This window comes from Ambystoma mexicanum, chromosome 7q (assembly GCF_040938575.1).
Source record: "Ambystoma mexicanum isolate Mex_15411 chromosome 7q, UKY_AmexF1_1, whole genome shotgun sequence".
In the NCBI taxonomy this organism is placed as follows: domain Eukaryota; kingdom Metazoa; phylum Chordata; class Amphibia; order Caudata; family Ambystomatidae; genus Ambystoma; species Ambystoma mexicanum.
Window position 1 is genome coordinate 1,034,615,040 of NC_090941.1, and position 25,666 is coordinate 1,034,640,705.

Below are 25,666 nucleotides of genomic sequence, written 5' to 3' on the forward strand. Positions count from 1 at the left end.
CGGTACCCCCTCTCTGGAGAGCCGAAGAGGCTGCGATACCCCTGGTTGAATGAGCCCTGAGATTTTGGGGTGGCTGTTTCCCTGCTAGTCTAACATTCCAGGATGGCCAAAATAATCCACCTGGAGATGGTTTTTGTTATGGGTAGTCCCAACTTGTGACCCGAGTATCCTACAAAAAGTTGGTCTGCTTGCCTGATCCTAGCCATTCTGCTGAAGTAAAAGCTGAGAGCTCGCCTAGGGTCCAGCCTATGTAGCCTTTCCTCCTCTTTCCCTGGATGGGGAGAAGGGTAGAATGAAGGCAAGGTAATTTTCTGAGTAATATGAAATTCAGAAACCACTTTTGGGAGGAAATTAGGTTTCACCTGTAGGACAACTTTGTCCTTGTGGAAGATTCTATGTGGGGGTTTACAGGAGAGAGCTTGTAGCTCACTCACCCTCCTAGCAGATGTTAGTGCTACCAATAGGACAGTTTTAATCGTGAGAATTCTCAGCGTGCAAGAGTGAAGTGGTTCAAATGGAGTGCCCATTAATAAGTTTAAGACTAAATTTAAGTCCCATAAGGGAACCTGGAATGGTTTTGGAGGGTAAACATTAGTTAGACCCTTGAGAAATTGTACCACTAGAGGAATTTTGAAATACGATGGTTCCTCCGCAGTGCGCTTGAAGATATGCGAGATAGCCTTTTACAGTGCCAACTTGAAGGCCTGAGTTTGCCAAGTAGAGTAGAAATGTAACACCGTTGGTGTACCACATGAAAAAGGGTCGATATTCTCTTCCCTACACCAGCTGCAAAACTTGATCCAACGGCAGCGGTATAAAGACTTTGTTGCTGGTCTACTGGCCGAAAGCAACACCTCCATGATGTCATCAGGGAGATCCCAATCCTTGTACCTCAACCTTTCAGAGGTCAAGCGTGAAGGTTGAGGGTTCTGGTGTCTGGATGGAGAATCTGACCTCCCTTCTGCGAGAGAAGATTCTCTTTGAGTGGAAGATGGATTGGAGGACAGATGGACATATCTAGAAGGTCCGGGTACCACGTTCTCCTGGCCCAATCGGGGGCACAATTAGGATCATGGTTTTCCGGAATCTTCTCAACCTCCTGATCATTTGAGGAATGACAGGGACTGGTGGGAACGCGTAAAGGAGTGGAAACTCCCAGTCCACTACGAACGCATCTCCTAGAGCTCGTCTCGGGGGAAATTCCCTTGAACAGAACAGATCGCAGTTTCCTGTTGGTCTTGCGGCGAACAGATCCACCTGAGGGGTTCCCCAAAGGGCGAAGATCTCTTGGAGGATTTCCTGAGCTAGCTCCCACTCGTGGGAGACTGTGCTCTGCCTGCTCAGAGCGTCCACTGACAAGTTCTTCTATCCGGCTAGGTGGACTGCCGATAAAGAGATTCTTTCTTGGATTTCCCAAAACCAGAGCTGCATTGCCTCTCTGCACCGTGGCAGTGATCCTACGCCTCCTCTTTTGTTGAGGTAGTGCATGGCCACCGTGTTGTCCGTCATTATCAGGACATTTCTCCCCTGTACTGATGGCAGGAAAGCTTTCAGCGCTAGTCTGATCGCTCTCAGCTCTAATAGGTTGATGTGTAGTCTGGACTCCGATGGAGACCAACGACCGCTGATGGTCAAGTCGTTGGCATGGGCTCCCCACCCCGTGAGTGAGGCGTCTGACTACTGTCATCTCCGGCCATGGTTGCCAAAACAGTTCTCCTTTCAAGATGTTCTCTGGATAGGCCCACCATTGAAGGTCGTGGGCTACCTTGTCCGGAATCCGTAGGAGATCTGTCATTCTCCCTGAGAATTGTGACCACTGACTTCTCAGTGCCCACTGAAGAGATCTCATTCTCAGGCGAGCCTCTGGCACAAGGAAGATGCAGGATGCCATGAGGCCTAGCAACCTCAAAAAGTCGAAGGCTGGGAGACATTGGGCATTTTGAAACTTGGTGATCTGTAGAATATCTTGAGCCCTCACCTCTGGTGGCGAGGCTTTTCCCAGGGAAGTGTCCAGGGCCGCTCCAATGAACTGGAGTCTCTGTGATGGTATCATCTGGGACTTCTTTAAATTGAGGGAGAAGCCCAGTCTGTGAAGGAAGAGGCAGACATAATCTAGCTGGGTCTGGACCTGTTCCGAAGATATGGCCATGATCAGCCAATCGTCCAGGTAGGGGTAGACGTGGATCCCTTCCCTCCTTAGACTCGCCGCCACTACCGACATCAGCTTGAAGACCCTCGGGGCGGAGGTCAGCCCAAATGGCAGAACTCCAAATTGATAATGAGAGTCGCCAATTGCGAACCTCAGGTATTTTCTGTGAGATGGATTGGCACATGGAAATAAGCATCCTGAAGGTCCAGAGATACCAGCCAGTCCTGGAGCTGGAGGGCCTGAAGGATCTAAGAGAGAGTTACCTTCTTGAACTTGTCCTTCCTGAGGAACTTGTTCAATCCTCGTAAGTCCAGGATGGGTCTCAGTCCTCCGTCTTTCTTTGGTGTGAGAAAGTAGGGGGAGTGCCAGCCCTTGTTCCTGTCCGGTACAGGTACCGGTTCTATGGCACCTTTCTCTAGCAGGTCTATAATTTCCTGCAAGAGGAGCGGATCTGGAACTTTTAGAGAGCTGTTCCCTGGTGGATGACTGAGGGATGTGTAGAAAGGGTAGGCAGTAACCTTGGGCAACTGTCTCCAATGCCCAAGCATCTGACGTTATAGCCTGCCATTCCGTCAGATGGCGAGTTAACCTTCCCCTACAGGTGTATTGTGTGAGAAGGCCTCAGAGTGGTTTGGGGGCGGCTGATGCAGATGCCAAGGGTAAAGAGGCACCTGCTGCTGCGGTCTTAGTACTTTTGACCCGTCCACCTCGGGTGGATCTCCTTTGGCCTCTTTGAGCCGGCTGTCCTCTGCCTTTCCCGAATGCTGAATAATAGCGAAAGGACTCCCCCCCCCCCCCCCCCCCCCCCGAGGTTCCTGAGGGGCGAAAAGGAGTTTGGCGGATAGCAGCTCCTAAGGATTTTGCTGCTGCTTTAGAAGTCTAACTTTTCCAGACTGTCATCAGCCTTTTTCCCGAATAATGAAGAGCCGTCAAAGGGCATATTCAAAAGTCTGGCCTGTACATCAGGGGCAAAGCCCGACTTTCGCAACCACGCATGCCTGCGGATTGTTGTACTTGCCGCCATGGCCCTGCTGATACTGTCAGCGGAATCGATGCCAGTTTGAAGTGATTCGCACATGGCATCTTTGCCATCTTTAATAATGTTAAGGAAGGCTTCCTTTTCCTCTCCTTCGGGTATGCAGTCAGACGCTGATGAAGCACACTCCCATAGTGTGTGATTGAACCTGGCGAGCGTACAGGTGGCGTTGATGGACTTCAACGCCATACTACAGGCAGAGAAGACTTTCTTTGCCATAGAGTCGTACCTCTTGTCATCTCTATCCTGTGGGACAGTAGGGTAAGCGGTCCTACTGCTGGATGAAGTTGCCGCTTGAACCACCAGGCTCTCTGGGGTCGGGTGTTTTGACAGGTATTCAGGGTCAGCAGACGCTGCCCTATACTTGGTTGACAATCTTTTATTGACTGCAGGGATAACTTCGGGAGTTTCCCAATTAGATGCAATTTTTCTTTGTAAGGCTGTCTGGAAGAGGACCACCGGGTCCTCCTGTGGGCCTTTGTCCAATATATCTGTTAGGTCATCCTGTTGGAAAACAGGTGAAGGCGCAGACCAACCCATAAACTCAATTATTCTTGCCATGAGGGTTCTATATGGTGTTTCGGCATGTTCCCCTGGGTCTGGCTTAACAAATTCCACTTCTGGGGAAGTGTCCAGCCCACTTGCCTCATGTAGCGACTCCTGTAGTTCCTTCAGCATTCTTTCCTCAGAGGTGAAATCCTCTGCAGTAGGCAGTGTGGTCCTCTGTAATCCAAATGTTTCCTAGTCATAATCTTCCACTTCTTCATAAATTGAAGAAAGTAAAAGGGTATTCTGACCTCTGAAATGGAGTAAAACCCATTTCTAAGGCAGAAGGAGCCAAACTCGTTACTGGACGAGAAAACATTGATGCCGATGTACAGGCTTCGAAGGCACTGAAAACGGCGTCGAAAAAACTGGAATGGGTCTCAAAGAACTCGAGAGGATCAGGATCCTAGTCGAGGGCATCGGCGACTGTCTCGGCGTCGTGCCGGAGGCCCTTGAAATCACCATTGGCTGTGGGGTGGACTTGGTCCTCTCTTTCATCGGCGTCGACCATGGCGTCGAGGAACCTTCGACAACGGCGTCGATGGCGCCGATCCGTGCGTCGAAGGAATCTTCGACGAAGGAATCCTCAACGACGGCGAAGACGGTGCCTTCTTACCCGATGGCTCATGGCGCTCTCGGGTGGAATGTTTCGCCGGGTGCTGCGACTCGCAGCGTTTTGATTTTTTGGGTTTTTCACTCGGGGTATCACCCTCAGCTGTCTTCGAGGGGGTCGAGGCCGCGTTCTCGAAGACGCTTAACATTTTCTTTCTGAATTCCTCCCACTCAGCTTGAGAATTGTGTTTGGTGGGACAGGAGACTCTTTCTGGGGACACAGAAGACAAGGAATGGGACCTTCGACGTCTCTTTTTTGAGTGTCTAGATCTCGACGAATGATGGGAGCTGCTTCGAGATCTAGAATGGGAATGTTTGACGGCGAGGAGACGAATGCCTCGACTCAGCCGACAAAACTTTGGAGGAGGTTTTGGCTGACTTACCTCTCTCGAGCTTCCCCTTTCGCTCCTTCAAGGCTTTCGCCGTCATGGACATGCAGTCCTCACACTCCGAAAAATGGTGCTCGGATCCCAAGCACCATAAACAGACCCTGTGTGGATCAGTTATTGACTTTTTTTTTACCGCAGTCTCGACATTTCTTGAAGCCGGATCGCGGCGTTGTCGGTTCTGATGACGAAGCCATCGAGAACGATAAGGTATATTCGAGTAGAAATATATAGTTAACCTGACTGAACTGAGCAACGACGTTCCGAGGCCCCGCGAAGCGCGGAAAAACGGACGCAGCGTGTGGCTATTTATGGGCATGGTGACGTCGGCGCCGATACGGTGGCCATCGAGGGACGTCGACGCGCAGCGCCCTATACAGAAAAAATTTCTGAGGCCAGCAAGCTGGAAACGTATTATCAAAGATAAGGAATACGTCGGAGGACACAATCCCTTCGAAAGTTTTATTCTGAAGGTGTAAGACTTCTTGGGTGGCCCCTCTTGTTCATGTGGTAGTGTTGAGATATAAAAAAAATAAACTTGTGTATGCGCCATGAACTTCAACATGTCCCTTGGCAGAATCAGACATCAAACCTATTCCCAAAGCATGTTAATCAGAGCATATTCTAGCGATGTGCACGTCAAGAAAAAGGCCTAGTAAAAGAGCCACAGCAAGCACTAGAGAGCAAGTACGCACTAGGAGGGAAAAAAAAGAAATCTCAAACTATCAGAAAATGTGAATATCAAAAGTGCAGCGGTCATGGGGGGCGCTGTTGCACACTACAAAGATGGCTGCCTGATCTGTGAGCTTCCACTCCAGTTCAAAATCCTGTAATTATAAATCCTTTATGGAGCCACTGTATGACTTGTAGATCGCGATACAGAAGCGTTAAATATCCGTCCTTGGTACCTGAAAATCCTGGAGTGCTGCGGCGAGAGACGCTGAAGTTCTGACGACATGCAGTTCTGCCGACCCTAATGTAGGTGCGATCCATCTAGGGGCTCCGCAAGGAGGTGATGGGAGGCCATTGTCGCAATCCTACACCGGGCCGGGCGGAGGCGGGGCCAGTGGATGCGGCCCACACCCTGTGGTTGGTGACAGAGCTCCGAAAGGCACAGCGGCCGAGAAGAGGAGACCGCGTCGTCACCATCGTAGTGCGACTGCTGCGGAGCCCCAGAGATACTCCATACACTGCGGCGCCCCGTCGGAGACCGGCGGAGCAGCGATTCCACAAGACACACTGGGACCGGGCGGAGCGAAGACACGGCCCGCCATTCACCAAGTAAGGGGAGCTGCAGCGCGGCGGCTGCGGGAAAAGACCCGACAGTGGGACACTCGGCCACATCCGATTATCCGAACTGCTGCAGACTAACGCTCGCAGCAATCCCAGCGGGGGGTGTGGCCGCCACCCCAGGTTGTTCACAACGACTGGAGGGCGGCACATTTGTAATCAGGCATCCGTCGTAATACTGGACCCTGCTGGCGACTCTGCGGCCCGGAACATCAAATGTACGAGCATACTGCGGCAGGGACTGAGCTGGTGAACCTATATACAGGTCTTGGCCTGTGACCCACACCCGACCTACACACTACAGGAGAAAGAGGTTTGTGTGGTAGATGGTGGGAAGGAGGGAGGTTGGTTAAACCATGACGCCACCCATAAGATGAACTGCTACTGCAGTGCGGGCCGCGTCGGCCTGACCAGCGGGATACACTTGGCCCCTATCCTCCATTGATAAAGCAGTGGGTGTTATCTGGGCAAGATGCTACATTGAACATAGGGGCACGGCATGTAGGAATCCAGTGCCGGCGGTTTGGCTGACCTGGACACTGGAAATTCTTGTAGGACCCTCAGAGTTACACTATTAAGTTTGACGAATTAATACATGGGAGGACACAGTCCATCCGAACTGGTAGGCCATCTGCCCACACACCAGGATCCAGGTGGCACAGCGGAACATTGCGATATACCCATAAGATGAAAACACGGGCTACGGCCAGGGAAAAGGGAATTATAGCAAGCATACTACGTGCAGCGACATGGACGAACCACATAAAACAGGGACAGGGGGCAAGACCCCCAGCAGCAAGAAAAAAGGCCCTATGGACGTATACACTGCTAGCCAAACACAAACCACCGCTGCAGATATACCCATCAACAACAATGAAGCACTGAACCCAGAGAACGGTGATAAAGAGTATAGTCTAACGACAATCGTACAAGATGGATTTCGGGCAGTCAATACAAAGCTGGATGATAGTGTCCACCATTGGCTCCCTAAAGGCCAGTGTTGAAAAAGAGTGTGCGTGTAACAGAAACAGAACATAGAATAAGCACCAACGAGGATACAATCGCACACCATAGCCGTGATATCACCCAACTAAAAGAGGCTATGTCCAAAATGCAAAATAAATGTGAAGACCTCGAATCCAGATTGAGGCGGAACATCCGAGTGGTGGGTCTGGCGGAAACATTCGGAAAAGGCCAAATGGAAAAACAACTGGAACTGCTTCTTAAAATGATGTTCGGTCAGGAAGCATTCTCAGAGCACTTCTTGGTTGAGAGGGCACACCACACACTGGCCCCGGTCCACAAGCCTGGTGCACCACCCCGTACAATAATTGCGAGACTCCTTAATTATAGAGACAGACACTTAATCCTGCGTATGGCTAGGGAGGCTGAACTGAACACTACAACATGAAGGAAACGGGATACATATATACCCGGACTTTTCGGCCAGCGTTCAAGAAAGTAGAAGATCCTACGAATCGGTCAAAAGACTCCTAAGAGAACGGCAAATACCATACGCTCTAATGTTCCCCGCAAAAATGAGGATTCAACATGCGGGTAGAGCGCATTTCTTCGAGTCCCCAGCTTAGGCCACACAATATATTGAGGCTTCCATACCACTTCCTCCTAGAAAAGATAGACCGGCTCAAAACGACAGACCCAGACCAGAAGATTAAGGTACATTTTTAGCCAAAACACTTTCTACACTACTGCACCATCAGGGCTACGGTCCTGACGCTTCAATGATCAAGATGGCTCCACTCCATATGGTTATCAGAGTTGCGGAGGCGATTGGGCGGTCATGTGAAGCAACATGGCTACCCCTGGAAGGATCCAAGAGTTACTTTGGGTACATCGTCAAGTTGGGGGTGATGATGATTAGGGGGTGATGAGGGCGGGTGGCGAAGTTGGATTTATGGTGGAAACTATTTCACTGAAGGGAGAAGGTCTGGTCACCAGGAGAAGTGACCCAGGTTATAGTTTGACTATGGTTAACAGTTTATTTAATGTTAAAAAAGTGGTCGCATTGGGAGTGGCGCCGATCGGCTGGGCTGGTACAGATGGCACAACTTTAATTGTCATGGCTTTGGGAAACTTTGTTATCACAAAATACCGGTGACGGGATGAGAATAAAACTGCTTACATGGAATGTAAGAGGACTGAATAACCAGGTGAAAGTCAAGAAAATTGCTGACTATGTTTCTAAACATGACCCTCAAATACTGATGCTGCAAGAGACGCACGCAGTGGGAAGCAGTAGCTTACACATGATGCCCAAATGGGGAACCCAACGTTTCTACATAGACTATTCTACTCAGGCCAGAGGGGTAATTACTCTTATACACCCAAGCCTGGGGTTCGGGCTGGAGGATCATAAGGTGGATCAACAGGGAAGATATGTGGTTGTATGGGGCAGGCTCGCTGGACAACAACTTCTTCTGGTTAATACAAAAGTGCCTAATATAAACGACCCAGTGTTCTATATGAATATTTACCAGATGATAAATGCCTATGGTTTGTCTAATGTGATATGAGGAGGGGACTTTCATGTAGCACTGGACCCTGTGCTGGATAGGTCTTCCAGGGTTGTTCGAGCCCCTAGCAAAACAGCCTCCACCCTGAGTGACATTCTTTCACGGTTGTTAATGGTGGTCGAATGGCGCATGATACACCCTGGGGACAGGAGATATGCATATTCTTCTGTTCATGACTCCGGGTCCAGGACTGATTACTGTTTGTCTCATCGGTCATGTCCTCCATGCAGCAGAAATGCGAAATCTTGCCCCGTACGTTCTCGGACCACTCTCCAGTGATGTTAGAATTGAGGCTTCAGGATACCCCTTGTCCCACTAAAAGATGGAGAATGCCGGGCGGAATGTTGGGTGACCCTGGGGTGGTGGAAGCACTACATTTTGAGATAGCAGAATTTTTCACCAATACTGTGGGAACGGTGGGTAAATACTCCACTGTGTGGGAATCTTTTAAAGTATGGATCAGAGGGGTACTGCTGTCCAAGTCTGTCGGTATGCTAAAGAGCGTGCATGCTGAATTAACAGACATTGAAAATAAATTGGCTGTATTAGAGGAAAACTACACCCGAACACAGAATAGGGAACTATTAGCGGACATACACACACCTGCAGGAATTTGATAAGCTGACCTCTAGAGAAGTCCAATACGTGGCGGCCCCCATGCACGCACGTAGGGACGGAGAAGGTAACAAGGCTGGCAGGACACTCTCTAATCTTTTCAAGTATGATAAACAACCCAATCAAATAACTAGTATACAAACACAGGGGGAGGTACTCTTAAGGGAAGATTAGATAAACAAATGTCAAATTGTATACCAAGCTATACTCTAACCAAGATAAAAAATCACCCACAGACATTAAAAACTATCTTGCGGCTCTCAACCTTCCCCAACTCCCAGAGGTTGATCGTCTAGCGTTGGATCAGCCAATATCGGCAGAAGAGGTCACAGAAGCTATCAAAATGTTGTCATCAGGAAGGGCAGCAGGGTCCGATGGGATAGGGGCAGAATTTTATAAGGAATTCCGGGAAGAGCTCGTACCGGTTCTCCTCCAGGTGTGGGAGAAATCCCTCGAATGCAATGTACTACCCCTATCCATGAGAAAGGCGGTGATCACGGTGCTCCCCAAGCCGCAACGCCCAACACAGGATGTGGCTTCCTACAGGCCCCTGTCACTCAAACACGGATGCTAAAATATTCGCAAAAGTAATGGCCAATAGACTCTTACCAACGGTTCCCGGACTGGTACACCCCGATCAAAATGGATTTATTCCAGCCAGGTCCACAGCCCTGAATCTCCGTACACACTTCGGTCTAATGGCACAAATAGACCCCAAGAGAAGAACAGCTGCAATATCCTTAAACGCTGAGAAAGCCTTTGACTTGGTGTCCTGGGTCTACCTTCTTATGGTACTAGAGACATTTGGGATGGGGCCTAATTTCATTAGATATGTAAAACTACTATACACTGAACCGGGGGCTCGAGTTCTGACCAATAAGTCCATCTCTGAACTATTCTTACTGGGCAGGGGCACCAGGCAGGGCTGTCCGTTTTCACCCCTCGTGTTTGCACTGACTATAGAGCCTATGGCAGCTGCGGTGAGACGGAGACACGCTGACAAAGGCATAAATAAAAAGGGGTCCATCCAATTAATCTCACTATATGCCGATGACACACTATTATATATCCGCGAACCCAAGACAAATATAGCACCTATAATGGAGAAACAGGACTTGCAGCCCACTCGGGGTACACAGTGAACAGAGCCAAGTCCGAAATATTCCCACTCACGCCGTCCACCGAGTGCCCTGAAGTGCTACACAGACTTAAATGGGCGGATAGACACATCAGGTACCTGGGGATCCTGGTATCTAGGGATAGGAACACACTATACCTGGACAATTAATAGGCCACACTGCAGACCATTACCACAAAGCTCCAGATGTGGGGGCGTTTGCCGATATCAATGTATGGCAGGGTGGCAGTCCTTAAAATGATAATCCTGCCCAAGCTGCTTTATCTGTTTAACACTCCCATATGACTGGGTAGAACCTTCTTCGCCAAGCTACGCTCCATAGTGGCGACATTCCTTTGGAATGGAAAAACTGCTAGGATAAGCTGGGAAAAGATGACTGAGTCATACTCCACTGGCGGTATAGCAGCTCCCGACTGAACTATATTACCATGTGGCTCAAGCACAATTTGCAAAACATTGGTATGATACCACGCAGGAGACACCCCATGCGCTGATGGAGGAATACACTACACACCTCACGAATATACAATCAGTCATTTTTGATACACAATACAGGTACACGTGCAAATACAATCCAGTTAGCTGTACGGTTAAAGCATGGGAGGCCATATATCGAAGATTGAAGTTAGGAGCACACTACAATCCCGAGATACCTCTTTGGAATTACCCAGGCATACCCCCAAGCATGACAGCCCAATACAGGAATCCTGGGACCCATGGAAATGAAAATTGGAGATATGTTCAAAAATGGTAAATTTGTGCCCCTGGAGGAACTATTGAGAGCGTTGGGAGGTGGCCCACTCAGGACACTTCAATATTACCGCATGCGGTCAGTATTTCAGAGAAAGTCGCAGCAACTTCCGGACAAGCCCCAGCCACACCCATGTGTACAGTTGGTGACCACTGCGGGAGTCCTGGGAATTTCTAGACTGTATAAAGCGGTGCAAGCCCACACGCCCACAATAAACCAAATAAAAGAACAATGGGAGAGGGATTTACAGGTACCCATTGAAGACGAGAAATGGAATAGATGTTGCTTATTGACTAAGAAGGTCTCCCCGAACGCTGGCCTGCGGTTAATCCAATTTAACATACTTAACAGATTACATTACACCCCAATTAAAATTGCGAATTTCTCCCCCCCCCCCCCCGAGGTGTCGGATGCTTGCCCCAAGTGTAATATGCCACGGGCAGGAGACTTCCATATGTATTGGGAGTGTCAGGTGGTGGCGAGCTTTTGGAAGGAGGTTGCTGAGATGTTGGAAGAAATTACACAGATTCCCCCAGACCTGAAGCCCCAAAAACACTTATTTGGGGACATTGGCAAATGTCCCGAGAAAACTAAGATTGTTTAATGTTGCATGTGCAATTGCTAAAAAATGTATTCTACTGAAATGGAAAAATAAGGGCCCGCCCAGCATGAACCAATTTCTTCATGAATTAACGCATGTAAATGAATCAGAACAGTATGTAATGACCCGACCCTCGACCTGCAGACCCCAAAGATATATGGGGCCCTTTCAGAACTTATGTAATATTTCCTCTGATGATGAATCTATGTAATTCGATGTAAATATCATGACCATGATGCCTATAATTTGTTTTGTATATGTATGGTGCGGGTGGAAAAGTGCTGTGTATCCCTATGTTGCTATCAATAAACAAGTTTGAAAGAAAAAAAAAGGGAGTTGGGCCCATTTGCTCATAACAGTAGATCTTTGTCACTTAATATATCAGCCATAGATTTATACGAAAAAAACAATGTCTGCATTTAATACTGCTTCGACTAGCTCACCTTTCCCCATTTTCAGGGTACTCCGACGGAGAGGCCAGCTCATCAGCTTCACGATTAACTGGAGAATACAAGCTATTGCTATTCAGGTTCTTTAAAACCAGTTTCTTGATGCTTTTCCTAGGCAAAAGTGCAAACAAACACAAAGTTAACCCACTGGAGTCGCAGTGCCTTGGAGCAGTATAAATGGGTTCATTTCTATCAGTTTGTAACATACGTTAAACAAAATAGAATCTAAATCTGAATTCCGACAAAATCTATATGCATAATATACCAAGGTTATAAAAATGAAAATTCATTGTTAAGCTAAAGCATGTAAGATTAGACAGAACTATTTTATGAATAGCCGAAAAACTACATGCAAAAATAGTAATGTAGATGCACATTTCTTTGTTGACTTATCTTATTCTATTCAAAACCAATGCAGCTGCCAAAATGAAGGAACTCCGTTGCCTATTTAAAAATCATAGCCAAAATAATTCCATACTTAATCTCTTTGGAATATACATAGTCTGAAATTAGGTTTTAAAGGTCTAGTAGTTTTAGACTGTTTAGGTGTTTATGTGCTACTACAACATTTACAAAATTCACACATGCTTTTTCTCTATGAATCTTACTAGGAGCAACAATGATCACAAGTTAAAAGACAATTAACTGAAATTGTATTTAAAAAATTCACATTTTCCTATCTGGAACGTTCCCAATATAAAAAAGGTACAGTTTTAGTCTTAGTCAACATCCACCATAAATAAAATCTCCTTCCATTTTGTCAGAAACAACCATTATTATATTTAACCCTTGTTACCATGCTGTAAAATAAACAGAATCCAAGTTTACTATTTTGCAGAGAATTCATTCTACACTTAAACCTGACTTTAGACCACAGTCTTAATTCCAAATGATAGACTACAATTAGCAGAAGGCAGATTGCCACAATTTGCCTTAAATAGCAAGAGGCCAGCCCAGGTTGTCTTCTTGGGAATTTTCTATCCATTTGATATTGTCCCGACAATTTGACGATCTGCCATATTGAACGGAATCGAAGAAAACCCACCATAAGATTTAACCCCCCGATAGTGAGACTTTTGTTTCCCTTATGAAATTACTAGATCTTTCAGAAAAAAATATAAATCTAAACACTTAAGTTTATTGGCCTTTATAAACCATGCCCCTTTCTTTCCTCAAAAACTCACTTTCATTTTTTTAATATTAATTTCCCAATGTTTGTCTTTAGCATATTAGGTCTTGGTTGAACAACGCTGTTGGCCCATCCATGTTTGGTGGAGAAAAAATAATTGTTACACAGTAGCATAAGGCATAGGCACATGACCAATTGTAGAAGGGAAATTATCAATGCCATCAAGTGCAAGGTACAGATCAGCTAAATAAAGATGAAACCAAGTGGGTACGAATATGCAACCTTGTTTCAAACCAAAATTCAACAGTGAACGTTTCCTCAAAGTGTATTGCTAATCACAAAAACGTATTGATGTCAAGAACATGTTTTACAATAGTAGGATTTATACCAGTTAAAAAGCTTAGCTCACAATGTATGACATGCATTACTTACCGCAAAAGCATTTCTGATGATTGTATCTGCTTAGATTCACATGCTGTGCATATGGTCCGACATCCAGTGGTCACTGCAAGAGTATTGCATCTGGTCTTTCGGGGACCAAAAGGGGACGTCGGCATAGGCGTGTCTGTAACACTATCCCTATAGTGACGTGCAGAATACCCAAAATCCCTCACTCGCCGAGGTCCCTCCGATTGTATTTTTTCTGCCATGAGGGAGCCCAAGGCTATAGTGAGTGAGTACATGAAGAGAGAAAGTAGTAAGAAGTCTATGTTCCTTCCACCCCGAGCGGGGAGGCAGGGAGGGCGCATGTGAATCTAAGCAGATACAATCATCAGAAATGCTTTTACGGTAAGTAATGCATGCCTTCTGGTGCTTGTTAATCTGCTTAGAATCACATGCTGTGCATAGACTAGCGAGCAGTACCCGTAGTTGGAGGTGGGTTGTGAGAAGGAACAGTAGAAAAAAGAGGTCTTAGTACTGCTTGTCCCACCTGAGAATCAGACCTAGAAAGAGTGTCTAGGCAATAGTGTTTTGTAAAGGTGTGTACAGAACTCCAGGTTGCCACTTTGCAAATGGGCTCTAGGGGAACATTTGCAATGAATGCTATGGATGCCCCAGTGCCTCGAGTAGAATGTGCTCTAGGCTTGAAGGGCAGTTCTCTCTTTGCAAGAGAGAAACAGTGTGATGCATTTGACAATCCACCTTGATATTGCTGATTTAGAGACAGGGTCCCTTTCTCTACCAGCTGCCACTGAAACTAAGAATTGTTTAGTTTTCCACAGTGGTTTAGTTCTATCCATGTAGAACATGACTGCCCTGCGCACATCTAGTGTGTGAAGGCTTCTTTCGGCCATGTTAGTAGGTCTCTGGAAGAACGTGGGTAGTTCGATTGACTGGTTCACATGGAACTTTAAAATAAATTTCGGCGCAAATATGGGATGTGTGCGCAGAACTACCTTATCTTTGTGGACTGTAACAAAGGGGTCCAAAACCGAGAGGGCCTGTAGTTCGCTAACTCTTCTGATAGAAGTGATAGCTACCAGAAAGGCTTTCTTGTAGGTCAGGTCTTTGACTAGCTTTATGCATAGGCTCAAAGGGGGGGGTCCCATGAGCCTAGTTAAAACCACATTTAGGTCCCACCCAGGGGCTGGGTTAGTGACGGGGGGATACATTCTTCCAACCCCTTCCATAAAGGCTTTAATCACAGGTATCTTCCACCACGACACCTTCTGCTGTGACGTGGTGTAGGCTGACAACGCCGCTAAGTGAACCTTTAAGGAATTAGACTAACCCAGAGTCCAACAGATGGATTAGATATAACAATGTGTGAAGGCGAACAATCGGTGGGATTGACGCCTTTGGAGCTGCACCAGATGACAAAACGTTTCCATTTGCTGGCATAGCAATAACATGTGTTAGGCTTTCTTGCCTCACTCAGTATGTCCATGCAGCCTTGAAAGAGTTGCAGATGTCCAAACTCTATGACCTCAGGAGCCAGGCTGCTAAGTTCAGAGTTTGTGGCGCATGGGTGCAGAGCCTCCCACCTGTCCTGAGACAACATGTTTTACGGGCAGGGCAGCTTGACTGGTGGGGAGAGGGACATTTCCATCAGGTGTGCGAACCAAGGTTGGCGGGCCCACATGGGAGCCACCAGAATCATGGTGACTGGTTCCTCGTGCATCTTGTGTACTATCTTGCTCAGAAGGGCAGTCGGGGGGGGGGGAAAAAGCGTAGACAAATTTCCTGGACCAAGTTATCCATAGACCGTTCCCCTTGGATCGGTTCTGGGGGTACCGGGAGGCGTAATCTTGGCATTGGGCGTTCTCCTGAGTAGCGAACAGGTCAATCTCTGGAAACCCATTCTGCGAAGACGTTGGATACAATGTCTTCGTGCAGTCACCATTCGTACTCTTCTGGCAGAGGAACACCTCTGCTGAGTAAGTCTGCCAGAAGATTGAGTTCCCCTGGAACATGTTGGGATATCAGGAAAATCTATTGATTAAAAGCCCATATCCAGATGTTTTGGGACAGCTTGGATAGCCCTGGAGAGTGAGTGCCCCCCTGTTTGTTCAGGTTAATATATTGCTGCTTTGCTGTCGGTTAGGACCAGCACTGTCTTCCCTAGCAGTTGCTCCTGAAAGGCTTTCAATGCTTTGAACACTGCTAGTAGCTCCAGTAGGTTTATATGGTTGGACACTACCTGAGGGGACCACACACTATGCGCTATCTGTTGAAGCAGGTGAGCCCCCCCCCCCCCCCCGCCCACCCCGTGAGAGATGCATCTGTCGTGAGAGTGGCTTCCACTGCAGAGGTGGTGAAAGTTTTCCCCTTCAAGAAGTTCTCCCTCGACCACCACTACAGAGAGAGACCGAGGGCTGGCGAGACAACTAAAAGATCTTCCCATTGTCCGCTGGACTGACACCACTGGCTGTTGAGCCACTCTTGCAAGGGACGCATGCGCAGCCGTGCGTGGGGAACCAAGTATATGCATGACGCCATCATCCCTAGCAAACGCATAGCTTTGCGTACCGTCACCTCTCGACTGGCTACATACTGAGGAACCTGAGAGTGCATGTTCTGAACCCTCTCGCTGGAAGGGCAGACTAGACAGTCTTCCATACGAATTAGAGCCCCCAGGAACTGTTTTACTTGGCTGGGGACTAAGCTGGATTTCTTTTCGTTGATAGAAAATCCCAGGCTGAACAGTAGGTCTACTGTTTTTTGGGTGTTCGAAAAACAAACGTCGAACGAGTCCCCCGTGATGAGCCAATCGTCGAGGTAAGGGTGAACTGGAACTGAAAGTCTGCGTAGGTGTGCCGCTGCCACTGCCAGGACCTTGGTAAACACTCTTGGCTCCGAGGCTATGCCGAAGGGGAGTACCTTGAATTGGTAGTGTTTGTCCTGAATCATGAACCTTAGGAATTTTCTGTGTGCTGGCAGCATTGAAATATGAAAGTATGCATCTTTCATAACCAATGTTGTCATGAAGTCCCCCTGTTTTGTCAATGGGATCACTTCTTGCAGTGTTACCATGCAAAACCTCTGGGGCTTTATGAACTTGTTCGCTGGGCGCAGGTCTAGAACAGGACGCATGATGAGATCCTTTTTGGGTACAAGTACGTACACTGAATAGATACCCTCGTTTACCTGAAGAATCGGGACGGCTTCTATGGCGTCCTTTCCCAACAGCACTTCCACCTCTTGGATCAGGATCTGCAGATGTTCTGGTGAAAGGCGTCGATGTTTCGGCGGTCTGAACTGCGACGGTCAGGCGAATTCCACGCAGTAACCGTGGGTGACCGTCTTTAAGACCCACTGGTCAGAAGTTATCCCCTCCCATGCCTTGAGGAAAGATGTTAATCACCCCCCCCCCCCCGACCGGGGAGACATGGGAGGGGACCTGGACTTGGTGGTCATTTCTGACCCGAAGTTGACGCTCCTCTGGAATTGGAGCGTCTGCCTCTATTCTTTCCGCGCTTCTGACCCCTCTGGGGGTAGTAAGTGGGGCTTGCAGTAGGTTGAGTTGAAGTTGCCCGTGCAGAAATTGTTTTGAGCAAGGCAGGCTTGTCCTCGAAAGGACCGCCGAGAATTACTGCCCCTCTGAAGAGCGTTTCTGGGAAATTTGGTGCAACGACTTATAGTCTCGTGCTCCTTCTTGGCTGTTTCGAACGCATCGTCTACCGCCTTCCCGAAGAGGTGGTCTCTTCGATGGGTTTGTTGATAATGGATGCCTGGGTCTCAGGCCTGAAGCCCGACGTGCGCAGCCACGCGTGTCTCTTTAGGAGAGTACCCTGTGCGAGAGACCTGCCTGCTGTCTCTGCGGCATCCAGGGTATTCTTTACCACATTCTGATTGGCAAGTTTGCCCTCCGAGACAATGGCAAGAAGCTTGGCTCTGGTTGGTTCCGGAACCTCTTGAAGGCGATCCTGGAGTAGGTTCCATTGGGCGTCGACAGATTGCCAGAAACGTCGGGTTATTGGCCATCCGGATGGTATAGGCCGCCGCCAACATAACCAGTTTGCCTAAGGCATACAACCTTTTAGACTCCTTGTCCGGAGGTAACTCTCCCGTGGCAAGGGGAACCCCTGCTCTCTTGCGAGTGTTGGTCACCACCAGCGAGTCTGGGATTGCGTGTCCTTTGATATAAAGCGGGTCGGTGGGGGAGGGTCAGAAAAGTTTTTTGACCCTTGGGTTCACAGCCCTCGTCTGAGCGGGTGTAAGGAAGGGGCCAGCCGTCTCTTTACAGAGCTCAAGAGAGGGATAGACTGGCTTGCCGGAGGCTTTTCATCAATAATGTCCTCCGCAAAATCTTGTTGGGGCAAGGCTTTAAGCGTGGCAATTTGAAAGAATTCCGCTGCTTTTTTCAACATGTTGAAAGCCATTTGATCATACACCGGGGAAGCTTGTCGAATCGGGGTGGCTAGGGGAGAGTCGAGGCTGACGATATCCGAGTTGTGATCGTCCTGCTGGGTGTCCTCCCAGTTGTCCGTTGCTCCTTGATCTTCCCCATAGTTGTCCAGAAAAGAAGACTCTTCTTCTGTATAGATGTCTATACGTGTCCATCTGGACATCTTCTTGATAGTCAACTTGGTGTTGGACATCTTGTGTTTGAGGGTTAGGGTGTACCCGAGCTTTTTTCAGCAGAGGATGATCAGAAGCCCTGAAAAACTACTCCAGCCGATCCATACACCCCTCGAATTGCTGCGTGGCCCTCTTGGATGACCCAAATGGACCTAGCTAAGTAGGAACCGTGTTCTCTGCCCTAAGGCATTGAGAGGATCTCCTCAGGGTGCTTGAGAGGGGTACCTGGCTTTCTTCGTAAGAGTCTTCGGGATCGTCTTCCAAATCCGTGGAAAGCTTTTCGGCGGATTGGCCCATAACTGTGGGCGGAACCGGTACTAGGCCCACCGCCGTAGAAATCCTATTGATGCTCTTACGGACAGTCACCGAATCTTCGGGAGACAACGCCTCCGATGTGTCGGCAGTGAAAATGTCTTCCGCGGCTCCAGAAAGGACAGTGGAGGGCTTCTTGGGTAGAGGCCTACTCGTAGTTTTTCGGTCCTGTATGGGCCTTGGAAACCATGGAATCTGAAGTTTCTTGTTCTGAAACTTCGGCGCGTGTAGTTTGGGGAGTAGCGCCCTTGTTATGTTTGTTATGCCCAGTCGTCATGCGCTGCTGCGGATGCGGGGAAGGCTTCGGATCAGACCGATCCGTTGGCGCTTTCGCCTTCTTCGACGAAGCCGTCGAGGAGGGCGCTTGGGATGTGTGCTTTGTGCGGTGCGATTGTACGCCCCTGTCACCGGGTGTGGTCCCTGTAGCAAGACCGGAGTTGAGCCTGGAAGGGTCAGGGACGGGCAGGGCGGCCCTAGAATAGTCCGCCTCAAGGTCTATAATGTCCGCGTTGGACGTTTGGTCATCCGATGTACCCCCGTCACTTTCGGCTGGTGTTGCGGCAGGGGAGGGAGGCTCCACGCGTGACATTCCGTACGCGGCCCACCGCTTCAACAGGCGCTCCTTAAGGGTCTTAGGGTTAAGGAGTTTACACGCCGAACACCGCTTTTCATCGTGCTCTAGGGGGAGACAAGCGTTACGACATGTGCTCGACTTTCCACGGATATCTGACCCTACACACAGGGCAAAATCTAAATGGAGTCCTTTCCATAGCAGAAGGGAAGGGTGACCAGACCAAAAAGGAAAGCAGTGGAAAAGAGGAAAGCCATAATAACAGTATGGCAAACCGCGAGCCCACTCTCCCTGTGTAGGCCGGCCAGAAGGCCCAACCACGTGGAAGTCCAAACGCCGGATCTTAGGAGCCAGAACCCACAGCCATAGACGATTCCCCTGTAGTCTTCGTCGAAGGTGTTCTTGATGGGCGAAGTGACTTAACAGGGATTAAACCGACAATTCGGTAAGATAAACAATGTCTCAGGAAGAGCTCTGCTATAGGGCGACCAGTTATCTGGGCGGAAAAAACAATCAGAGGGACCTCAGCGCGTGAGGGATTTTGGGTACTACACAAGTCACGATAGGGATAGTGTTTCAGACAAGCCTATGCCGACGTCTCCTTTCGATCCCCCGAAAGACAAGATGCAATACTCCGCGGTTACCACTGGATGTCGGACCATATGCACAGCATGTGATTCTAAGCAGATTAACCAGCATTAGAATTCCATTTACCTTATTGAATGCTGCCTTACAATTTAAAAGTTTACATGTGTAAGAGCGGATTATTTTCCCTTCAAACCTCTGCCTTAAGTAAATGTGGAACATAAATGCATTACACATAGTGCATACTCCACTTTCAGATCCCATCTGGCAAAGCAAGAGAGTCGTATTAACTTCCGCTCATTTATTCTGATCTTTTAATAAGATGAACACAACTATCTTTGCTTGAAGTGATAGTAAGAGAAATCAAAAAGTAGAGGATCTTTTGTTCCTTTTTTAAAAATGGGAATTAATAAGGACTTTCAGATGGGGCATGGCTAGCAGAGAAAAGTAGACTTTGTTCTGCCCTGCTCCACCAAATACATCTGGTGGTAAAATAGTGCTTTCGTGCACCAGTAACCCAACAGTTACTCGTTGTCTTACCGAACAAATGTAGGGTGCCGGGAAATAACTGGCGAACAGAGGTAGAGGATCAGCCACAGGGGGCCTGTTGCAACGAGTTGCAGTGAAGCAAAGCGAGGACAGCCTGTGACTGGCATCGGCCACCAGGCTCTGCAAAGTGAAGGCGGAGCGACGACAGTGCAGGAAATGGGTGTGGCCCAACTGGGGTGTGCAGCACCAAGGCCGGAGGTGGCCTGAGAGACCAAAAAATTCCCCTCCATCCTACCAAGGAACGTCCAATGGCTCCACACGTCTGGTGGGCCACACGGGCAGGGGGTGAGACTGCAGTCCGCAGTGGGACAACACCATCAATGTGTGGGCCGGCAGGATCTGCACAGCAAGGCACGCCCTACAACTACACTGAGGCTGAAGTCATAGTATCGCCCCCACGCCACCAGCACCCCCACTGCAAAGGCTGCATCAGCTTTCATGTACCTGGAAAACAGCAGACGGTGAAGCAAGCAGATTAATCCAACCAGAACAGGAACAGTGAGGCAAAAGGTAGAAGACTGGTGTGCCAGGGGTCATGCAGACAGATGACACCACTTTGGCAGACAAAGATGAGGAGGTAGGCCTTAATCCGGAATGGGAGGGCCAACCCAAGAGAAGTGTTCACAGCCCAGGCAGCTGGCTGGGGGGCTGAGGCAGGTAGAAGAGAAAAACGAAGAAAGAAACGAGAACAAAAGCAAAACAATTGTTTTATCACCTATCAAGAGAGTACAGAGGATGAGCTAGAGTAACGGAAGAGTGCAACGTGGCTCCAGAAGGCGCAAGGAACCAAAGCTCCGATATGATCACGCAAGTCCTGCATAAGCCCCAGAAATGGGAGAGGTGAAAGCTTGAAGAGAGCGGGAGAGCATTGGAAGGAATAGGTAAACACAAGAGGAGGGCAACCCCCAAGAAACATGGATATTACAGCAGGGAAGGAACTGACAACGTGGTAAACCGGCACAATTTACACAGCAAGCTGTGAATACAACAGAGCTTCAATTGGGGCTATCCTGCTCTGTGTCAGGGGACTGCTACACCATTCCAACATAGGAGGATGACGCTCTAGCAGCAAAACAGAATGAGGCCCACCTAAACTAGCTCCCACCATCCCCAGAACCAACTAAGCATCAACTGCCAACTATTAGGAATGATTGATCTTTTAGACAACTTTACCTCCATATTCTATGGATCCAGAAATGTGTGGCTTTTGTTTTACACCCTGTACTGATTTTTTGCAGAGAAGTGAAGCCTTCAGCTTAATTTTACTGGCCTTTTGATCATTTGTTGTAGGGAACCTGACTAGTCCATCTTTTGGCATTTTATATGTCAAGCTAACATTTTATATTGCATAAAGCATCTTTCAATGCAGTGCAAGGGGGATAGCTTTGTATCACCCTAGACTTACACCAAAAGGATTTCTAGTTACTTTTACATGTGCCTAAAGACAAGCTGGTAGCAGCATGGGGATGCTTTTGGTCTTTTGCAGAAGGGATGTGACCAAGGAGTTAGGGCTGGACTGCCCCTGATGGGGTGGGACCAAGCCCGATTTGAAAATGGTCTTTCCCCTTTTGTAATGGCTCAGCAGGCGAGGAACGATGGTCTGGAGGGTTACCCAGAGCAATGCCAGAGGTTAAGATTAATTCTAAACCTTCCAGCCATCGCCCCTTTTGTTTCGCAGCAGAAAAAAGTTCACAATTTTTGCTATATTTTTAGTTGGCTCGTTTGCATTTATAACATTTGGATACTGTGGCTGATGTAGTGTAATTTGGCATTTGCATAGTGCCTTCTCCCATTGTCAGGGCATCAAAGAGCTTTAGGTAAACACCCTCGAGGGACCCAAGTCCGAGGTATGGGAGATTCGTCAGGAGTATAGAATGCAAGAGTGCAATTTAACCAAAACGAAGGTAGGTACGTTTGGCCAAGTACCTGCTAGTTACCCTTGTCGAACTAGCTTGTCGATGGGTGCTATGAGGTTATCAAGAGTATATGAGTACAGGCAACAGATTGTGAGACATAGCTGCATTCTAATAGCAGAGGTGGTGTGTGATGTGTCTTCAAGTATGATATGATATATATTTTACTTATATCGCGCCCATACACAGGTGTTTCAGAGCGCGACCAGGCAAAGGGAGAGGAAGCAGGGGAGAAAAACAAAACGATCTTACTAGGCCCAGTGACATTGGGAACGCGCAAGTGCATGGGAAAGGGAAAGGGGGAAGTGCAAAGGAAAAAGGGAGGGGGGTAAAGAAGTGCAAGGCATAGGATAAATAATACGTTAGTGGATAAATAAGTGAATAAATAAGGTGATAAGAGCAGTGATTACTGCAGCCAGTGAAGGGTGCAGGGAAAGTCAGATAGGGTAACATCTGATAAGTGCAGGAGAGGAGTGAGGGATCTGTAAGGGTACAGATAACAGGCCACGGTGCAGGGGTGGCCGGGAGGCAGTGCCGAAGGATGTCCAGAAGGGCAGGTAACTGAGTCAAGGGGGCCTCGTTGGCAGGTGAGACAGTGCTGAGAAGAGAAGGCAGATCAACAGGGGAGGAGAGTGGCAAAGGCAGATGCGAAGAGCAATGTCTTAAGGAGCTTCCGGAATCATAGATGGTTTTCCTCCAGTTTCAGCATGGCAGGGAGGACGTTCCAAAGGGAAGCTCCGGCCGAGGACAGAGATCTGCCCCCTGCACGTTTCTCAGAAAAGCGGCTGACCCTGAGGAAGTTTGAAGTAGAGGAGCGAAGGGCTCGAGAAGGGAGGTATTTACGGCGGGATAGTTGAAGGTATTTTGGACCCAGGCCCCAGAAAGCCTTGTGGACAATGCAAAGGGTTTTAAATTTAATCCTTGCATCCACTGGGAGCCAATGGAGGGATTTCAGTGCTGGAGAGAAGATCCCAGGGCTTGAGGCCAAGGACAAGTCCTATAGTTCTGTTCTGGATTAGCTGTAGAGGGTGGAGGCAGATAGCTTTAGAAAGAAGCTGTTACAGTAGTCCAGCTTAGATAGAATCAGAGCTTGGGAGACAGTGAGTCTCTGTGGGAAGGAGCGGAAGGCAAGGGTACCTCTGAGCAGGTGTAGTAAGACATTTTTGTTGAGACTTCAGAGATGTGTGAGGAGAAGGATAGTGTGGAATCAAAGATGACCCCGAGGTTCTTTGCTTTGCAGTTAGGGGCAGGAGGAGGGCCGAGGGAGGCAGGCCAGAGAGTAAGGGGGGAAGGAAGGAGAGGGTGTGCCGATGAGGAGTGTCTCAGTTTTATTATCATTTAAAAAGAGATCGTTGGCAGCACACCAATTTTGAATGGCGATTAGACAGTCAGAGATGAGGGAGGGAGAGGAGGTGGCAGAGGGAAGCCTGAAAATGAGTTGTGTGTCGTCAGCATAGCATTGGAAGTTGGAGCAGAAGATGGAAATGCAGTAGGCAAGGGTTCCCAAGTATTGGTTGAAAAGCCAGGGCGAGAGATTAGACCCCTGGGGAACACCACAGGTAGAGAGGGAGATAGAAGATAGGAAGAACCCAAGTTGTACCTGAGAAGATCGATCAGAGAGATAGGAGGTAAGCCAAACCAGAGCCTGATCAGTGATGCCAAGGTTGTCACGGAGACGATTGAGCAGGATGGTGTGGTTGACCGTATCGAAGGCGGAGGAGAGATCAAGTAGGATAAGGACAGAGGTAATGTTAGAGTCAAGGTTGGAGAGCAGATCTTCACGGATGTTCAGAAGAGCAGTTTCTGTACTTCTGCAAGCTCTGAAGCCAGATTGGTGGTCATGTAGTGAGCTGACAGTCTCAGAATGAAGGTTGAGGAGAGATTGCAAGCTTTTCCAGGAGCTTACCCAGAAAGGGGGTGATAGAAATGGGGCGATAGTTAGCTGGACAGGAGGGATCAGCTGAGGGTTTGAGTAGAGGATGCACAATGTAGTGTTTCAGGGGGGAGGGGAAGGACCCAGAGGCAAAGGAGAGGTTGCAGAAGTCTGCAAGGGTGTCAATGTGGTCCTTAATGGTTGTAGAGGAACAGGGATGAAACTTTTGATGAGGCTTTCATAAATCGGACTTGTCTGGCAACCTCATCAGGGGAGAAAAGAGAAAAGGCGAAGAAAGAGAACAGTTCTGTCTTGTATTGCAGCATCATGTGTGTGTGCCCATGTATGGGTTTGGTGAGGTAGTTGGATTGCCGTGTGAAGATTTGCAGAGCTGCAACGTAGTGACTATCTTCATGAGTGGTCTTCTGAGAGCAGTTCTGGGTTAGCTAAAATACAGCTATGAAGGGAGTCTAGTTGGTCAGGGGTCCATCGGAATCGGTTTCTGCCTCCAGTAACTGTCAGATCACCATGATACGTATGGTTAGAGGCTGGATTAGTGAGTTCCCATTTCCAAGAAAATTCTAGGAGCTCATGATCGCTATATTTTTGGCGTTGAACACTTTGAAATCAAATACATCTTTGTCTACGTATAGTCAGTCAATAATGGCTTCCTGGTGAAGCCTTTGCCAGGTGCTTTGAGGGGGTATGTCATCTGAGAGGGAGCCATTCACCCTAACCAGATGACTATCAGTCATTAATCTAGACCAATGTCGAGCTAAGGAAGTGTGAAACGTAGTCATTTTAACAAACAATGAATATTCAAATCTCCTACTAGTATTGTGTGTGTAACAGAGTTGTCTAGGGCAACAAGATCTAAAAGTTATTTTACATATTGAAAAGAAATATAGTTTTTATCCCAGCTTGATTCCAATAAATGTTAATCCAAGCGATAGTTTGGAATTGAGATTTTATTTTAACTAGTTGAATGTACACATTAGGCTCAGCCCAGCGCTCTAAATGAAGCCCAGCGCTCTAAATTAAGCCCAGCAGCTAGCTTTGTAGCAATGAACAGCCCTGCCATTGGTCTACCTTTTTGTAAGGTCTTGGCTGGTAAAAGCAGGAGGTCGCAGCCATCCCAAATAGGAGGTATAAACAGCCATGTCTCCTGCAGTGAAACAAGGTCATAAGTATTCAGATAATTTGCGGATGCATTCAAGGTGTTTATATCCCAGAGTGTTCCAGCTGACTAGTGTATAGCACTGAACTGTTTGGTTCAAGGATTACTACTTCTGGTTAGTAAATCATAAATCAGCAGTGCACCGCTCATTTGAGATTGGCTTTACTTGCCGCATTGATTGCGAAGGTCTCTGCGAGCATGTTACTTTCAAAGATGAGAATGAGGTAGCTCAATTATTTGAACTGTGAAGTTTTTCACCAGTTCATCTCCATAGCTGCATCATAGGGTATCTCTGGCTTAAAATAGAATCCTAGATCAAATAGTGATGTTCTAACCTGCCGGATGGTGTCGAGTACAATTCCAGATTGAATTCAGAAACTAGCTAAGGACAGATCTGTATCTCTTAGAAAAACCACGCAATGAATGTA

The 25,666-nt window shown here is 48.0% G+C and overlaps 1 protein-coding gene across 2 annotated transcripts in view; it reads right to left on the reverse strand.

The window, feature by feature from the left end:
- NUP98 (nucleoporin 98 and 96 precursor) overlaps positions 1 to 25,666 on the reverse strand; it is a 2,071,147-nt gene that overhangs the window by 1,217,006 nt on the left and 828,475 nt on the right. For both annotated transcript variants that reach the window (XM_069640340.1, XM_069640339.1), the window contains exon 15: positions 12,102 to 12,218. In XM_069640340.1, the coding sequence (XP_069496441.1) occupies positions 12,102 to 12,218 (117 nt within the window). The remainder of the gene's footprint in view (positions 1 to 12,101; positions 12,219 to 25,666) is intronic.